We start from the raw sequence: 6393 nt of genomic DNA, 5'->3' as shown, positions 1-6393 counted from the left end.
CCCATTCCTCAAAGCTGTTAATCCATTCCATGCCAACCCCCACACAGCTGTTTTGTGACATATTTAATGACCGTTCCTCAGTGATATCTCTCCTAGTGGCCTCAGGACTGCCCTTCTGCCTTCCATTCACCCATCAAGACTCATCATCAGAGCTCTGTCTCCTCTTATATCCACCCTCAACTCCATTACCTCAGTCTGGTCCCCAGGGCCCCTGGGCCCCACACAACGAAATGTCCAAGGTCAACTCTCAGCCTTCTCAATACCCAGTTCAGGCTCCAAAGTGACTGAAGCCAAGGCCACCGTCCTCCACCTTCCTCCTGGGGCACAGCTCTTCATATTATTTCTTCCATGTGTGCCTGGTCCTCAATTAAGACACTTTCCCTGTTTCGCCGGTGTCTTTTCTGTCACTCAGTTACACCACATGGTTGTGGGACTCATATTAGTCCTGAAATCTAGAAGTGAACACTTTTACATTTGTGTTTCCTTCCACTTGTAGCCTCATGGCCCCCTTAGCTCTTTCCCCACCAACTTCCCCTGCTCTTTCATTGTTCTCTGTCTAATTTGTCTCCTCCAAGGCCCACTCTCTCTGCATAGACTCACTTTTTTGTCACACTCTGGGCCTGTTTTGGACAACTAATTAATGCAGTACCTGTCCCACAGCTGTGTTCACAACTTCCAAACCAGGTGTAGCTATGAACACCTGAGAGGCTTTACATCCAGCAACCTGCAACATTATTTTGTATTCTGTCCCCATCCCCAGAAGCATCTTCATTCCTGTGTGACCATGCACCCCATGTCTCTCTTACCTGGTTAACCCTATGTCCTTGTGTCCCTTGGATCCTCACCCCAAGGGTGCCCAAACCTAGGCATGTCCATGAGCTTTTTCTGGAGAGGTAGTGAGTTTTTGGCTTTTTTGCATCTACCTTCTCTCTTTTGCACTCTCTCCTCCATATCACAGGAGCTCTACCATCTTGTTTCCCTGTCCACCCTTTCCTCATGTCCTTAATCCTTTAACCACTTCAGTCTAATCCCCATTCAGTGTCACTGCCCAAAACCCACCTGTGTGCACACCACAAGTTTCCACCTGGATGGTAAATCTCACAGCATTAGTTAAGGTGCCTCAGTGCATACATTGTCCTTGCAGGGCTGGAGGGAGTACAGTAACTGAAAGGACTCCTGTGCTGTGGTCACCCCCACGGGGCTACTAAATTAATATTAGTATCCCTTGAATATCTGGTATTTACAGAAATCTTGCCTCAGACAAGTCAGAAAATCCTGTTGATGTCATTGTTGAAGGAGCCTTTTGTTATATTCTGTTTGTTGATGGATATTGCTCTGTTTCTCCCTCCTGTCAGTAGTGCAGGTCAATACTGACAGGGCATATTTATTCACAAAATTATGATATGAATTAACATTCAATTACGTAAATGTATCCAATGAATTCACCCATCTTCTTGCAGGTGAATTCAGTGACTTCCAAGGTGAACTACTAGCATCACATTCTCTCTTTTCCTTGTACTATGTTAATATCCTTCCTATGTGTTTTCTCTCTTTCCATTTCTCTGCTCATACCTGTGGGAAGCCATTCTTGCACGTGATTGGGAACCTCCCTGATTGGGTGTGAGGCGCTCTGACTAAACTGTGTCAAACTAATCCCCACCCTCTCTAGGTGCGAGAGCCTGTCCGTGTGGGGGTGTGACTGACCATTGACTCTGAGACCAATTACTGACCCTGACCTTGGAATGCTGTCCCCCTTGACCTTCATTGGATGGAATTTTCCCCTTAATTTCTTGTTCCCCAATAAAAGGCCATCCTCTGGCGTGCTCTCTCTCTCTCTCTTGCTAGTCCTGAGTAAGCCTTGCTGACCCACCGGGTGGTTCGAGGTGGGAACCAGAGGGAGGGCCATCTCAGACCTGGTCAAAGAAAAAGGTAATTGAGTCTTGTGTGTTTATTTTGATCTCACTAGTTAACTTCTATGCTACGAACCACTTGTATGAAGCCAGTGTGCTGGTTGTGCGGCTGACATACCTTGAATCTGGTGCCATTCATTGAAATGAAGAACAGGAAGCAACTATATTTGGGGTAGAAATCGTCCCAGGGAAGGAAAAAATAAAACGAGACATGCAAAGCTCACTGCAGCCCTTCATATGACAGACCTCAGTATGTCCCAAACCCTCCAAGTGACACCCTGTTGGTCTCCCAGGATCATGGATAAGTAAGAGTCTCTCCAAACACTAGAATATCCTCTGAAGACATGTTATGAAGAAAGTTTAAAATTGTTTTTCATAAGTGTCACCTGGAGAGAAAGTTTCCAGCAGTGTCCTCAGCTCCCCCAGCCTGCACAGCCATTGCTGCTGCTGGCACAGTGGTAATTGCAGGTCCCAGGGGAGGTGAGGTCACAGAGCCACAGACCCATATCTCAGGAGCTGGCCACCTCCCTGCAGCACACATCTTGGTCAGAGAGGCCTCTGCACTGAGGTCACCAGCCTGGCAGAGAGGAAGTGCCTGGTGAGTGACTCAGTGTGACTCTGAGAGCAGTGTCTGTGAGAAGAGACCCATCAAGAGTCTGGGTAAGTAATGTATGAAATATAAGATGTCAAGAGCTTTATAATGTTTTGAAAAACCAATAAAAAAATAAATTAAAAAAAAAGAGTCTGGGTAAGGGATCACAGCCGAAAAGGGGACACTCAATTGAACCCTCCAGAAGCCAGAGCCACACAAGTATTATAACAGTTGATGAAGAATGGCTCTAGGTAGCAAAGATAAATGGGTCCTAGCCTAAATGCCAAACCACCATGGATCCTAATTTAACTAAATGTGATTCTTACTGACAGGGATTGCTGTGGCTTAGTCCAGGTGAAAATTATATGTGATTTTCAAGGTGTACAAGGAGGTTGTTTTAAAGTCATCCAGCTGCTCAGTTTCCCTCACAGGAAGTCTACACTAAATCTTCATGATTTCTAGGTCCAGTCTTATAGTATCTCCTGTCTATGTGTGGAGTATGAGGAGCTCACAAGAATATTCTTAGTCCTGTGCAGAGAGAGAGAGAGCTGATGGTGACTGCTCAGGCAGAACATTTTCTCTGACTCTCAGGATGTTGCAGACAAGGGGGATAGTAATTGTACCAATCTTGAAAGCATCACAATTCAAGGATAATGGGGCCATTTATCTATACTGTGGAATGGAAGATATATGGAAAAGTGGACAAGGTTATTACAGAATTCTATTACCACCTGTAAGAGCTTTATATTATTTATATGGGATATCTTCTGATTGTAGTGAATGCCCCATGTGGCATAGGAATCTGGTAGTGGAGCAGATTATGAGTGTGTAGGGTACCTAGGAAAGCTCTTCACCATCTGTTAAGTAACAAGTGGACCTGAATTTTTTTACCCAAGAAATTTTATTAAATATATGCATTCAAAGAATGCAGAAATTCTAGTATTTCAAGTTTTAAATACTCACACATAACAATTTTTATGAATGGCTCCTATTGTATTATCATTCACTAATCTTTTTTTGAAACTTTTTTTCTTAGATATTAATTAACTCATATCTGACCTCAAAAAGTGAGTATTTTGTTTCTACACTATAATTGTTAGTCACGGGTTATTTCTTTGTATTCCAAGATGTATGACATGGCCTGAGAGTATGTCAATATTTCTGTTATAGGGGCTATTGAGCTTGTGTCCTTAAAAATCAACCATATGAGTCATGGGGTACCTGTCCTGATGTGGAGTCAATCCTGCCTCCCTGCATGGGACTAACCATGGCACAGGTGCCTGAAGGGCTGTAGTTCTCTCAGTGCATCTGCAGTCATTAAAGTCAATATATAAATGTTCCTTCATAAGTGACCTTTTACACTGAATAAATATTTACAACTAAGTGGAAACATTTTACAATGAATAGTTTAAAAATTCCACTAGTTTTGAAAATAACAGAAATAAAGACAAATAGAAGAAAATATGATCTGATTGATAGAAGAACCAGCTCACAACCTTTAGAGAAGCTTGATGGTTCTTGCTGTGTTCTCTGTAAACAGTCAGCCAAGTTCAAGACACCTCTGTACACCTAATCTTGAGTGTGAATCTGGACAGAGACTTAACATCTGTGTGCACAAGTTCTCCTGGATATCAGCAAAGTCATCTCAGCACCTCCCTCATGTCATGAAGATGAATCACCATGTGCTGCCTTCATAACAGGGATTTACACACACTTCCTGTGTTGACTTTCAATACCAACATCATTAAAACATGCTAGTGAAATAAGACCTTTTGTGAGTTTTCAGAGTCGTAACTCTGAAGAGTGAGCAATATTAGATTTTGGTTGGCAGGACACGTGCAGCCCAGGCCTCTTGTTTCCCTCCAGGACCCTCTGGCTCGGATACCAGGAAACTGGCAGGATGGCAGCCAGTGATGTGGCTGTAGGAATCATCTTCCTGTCACAGACTATGGTTGGAGCTTTGGGCAATTCATCTCTTTTCCTCTATTACCTGGTCCTTTACTTCACTCAGTGCAGGGTAAGACACACAGACTTGATTCTTCAGCACTTGATTGTGGCCAACTTGTTAGCTCTCCTGTGTAGAGGAGTTCCCCAGACAGTGGCAGCTTTTGGAGTGAAAGATTTTCTCAGTGATTTTGGATGCAAGCTGCTTTTCTATCTTCACAGGGTGGGCAGGGGTGTGTCCATTGGCAGCACCTGCCTCTTGAGTGTCTTCCAAGCCATGAAGATTAGTCCTGAGAATTCCAGCTGTTCAGAGCTTAAAGTGAAAGCTCCCAAATACATTGGTGTCTCCATATACCTGAGCTGGATTCTGTACCTGCTTGTAAATATTATGATTATTTCATATATGACTGGAAAAAGGAGCCACTATAATATCACAACTATGAAAGATTATGGATACTGTTCTTCTGTTCATCCTGACAAAACCTCACAATCACTGTATGCAGCATTGGTAACATTCCCTGATGTCCTGTGTGTGGGGCTCATGCTCTGGGCCAGCAGCTCCATGGTGCTCATCCTGCACAGGCACAAGCAGAGAATGCAGCAGGTTCATAAGACCAGCTCCCCCAGGCCTTCCCCTGAGTCCAGAGCCACCAAAACCATCCTCCTCCTGGTGAGCACCTTTGTGTTTTTTTATACACTTTCCTGCATCTTTCAGGTTTGTATGATTGTTATTTATAATCCCCACTGGCTGCTGGTAAAGATGGGTGCAATAGTTGCTGGGAGTTTCCCAGCTGTCAGCCCCTTCCTGCTTATGAGAAGGGACTCCAGTGAATCCAGGCTCGGTCTCTCTGGAATTAGGAATAGGAAAATCCCCAATGTCAGGAGGAACATGTAAATTGTAGGTTTTTGCACAATTCTTACATGTGTCTTCATTTGTACTTACAAATTGAAAGAAGAGTGATACAGTCATATCTTCAAGAACGATAATCAACACACATACACTTATTTATTATACTGTGTCCATGTGTGTATATATGTGTACCTGAGTATATGCACATGTATATCACTTAGATTTTGTTTTATTGTCCATCCAAAAATATTTGGGAAAAGAAGATGTAATAAATATAAATTTTAGATTTCTTATACCAAGTACAATAACTGCTGAATTCTTTAGCATAAAATCTACTTTATTTATTTTCTACTATTCTGGTTTATTAACTTGTGAAAACAAGTGACATGTATTTTTCATTTATCTACATATTATGGTTATGTCTCACCTGTGTCTTTTGAAGAAAATATCAAAGTGAACACTACCAAATGTTTGTCTTTTGCAATGAAATGAGACATATGTTTCATGTAATTTTGGACATGATGGGAAGCAAAAGTCTACTGATATCTTCTTTATTAAACAGCTTATATTGAATTTATTGATTTCTGTGCTGTGATTTTCACAATACAATATTTCTTCTTTTCATAAGATAATTAGAATTTAATCTTTATTTACTGTCTATCTAAGTCATTTATGACATTGGGTACTAATACATTTTATTTTACTACTTATTATTGAATTAGTGATAAGTACTTTTGAAATGTTTGCATGTATGGGTTGGCATGTGTTTCTAATAAAATCTCACAAAATGTACCTGTGCAAGTAGATGCTAAATGGTAAAACAAATCCCTAGTCTGTATGACTCCTCTTTCCTGTATGTGTCCACAAGAGTGACCAGTATGTGGCTAGTATGTGGCTTCTAAGGGTAGAGATCAGTTTCAACAGTTTGCAATTTACATAAACGAAATCATTTAGCATCAGCTGTTTTATATTTGACTTTGAAAATGCCATATTCTTCAAATTTGTACTTTCCCATGTTGTTGATGACAGTATCTAACTTAAGGAATTTCAAACAATTCTAGCATTTCTCTCTTGAAGCACACATGCTTTAGTGTGGA

The 6393-nt window shown here is 41.6% G+C and overlaps 1 protein-coding gene across 1 annotated transcript; it reads left to right on the top strand.

Annotated features, from left to right (window-relative positions):
• Positions 1-4402: 4402 nt before the first annotated feature.
• LOC124107717 (vomeronasal type-1 receptor 4-like) lies at positions 4403-5341 on the top strand. Its single transcript, XM_046465883.1, has one exon. It carries the CDS (start codon positions 4403-4405, stop codon positions 5339-5341), a length of 939 nt encoding a protein of 312 aa, XP_046321839.1.
• Positions 5342-6393: the final 1052 nt, after the last annotated feature.

The sequence above is a fragment of the Marmota monax genome, unplaced genomic scaffold (genome assembly GCF_021218885.2).
Source record: "Marmota monax isolate L192 unplaced genomic scaffold, Marmota_monax_Labrador192_F-V1.1 WCK01_AAM20220418_F8-fsc01999, whole genome shotgun sequence".
Taxonomy (NCBI): Eukaryota; Metazoa; Chordata; class Mammalia; order Rodentia; family Sciuridae; genus Marmota; species Marmota monax.
The sequence above is the reverse complement of the archived record's forward strand: the minus strand, read 5'-3'. Positions and strand labels throughout refer to the sequence as shown.

What these genes read in the sequence shown, in the direction of transcription:
- LOC124107717 (XM_046465883.1), top strand. Translation starts at nt 4,403, where the DNA reads ATGGCAGCCAGTGATGTGGCTGTAGGAATCATCTTCCTGTCACAGACT.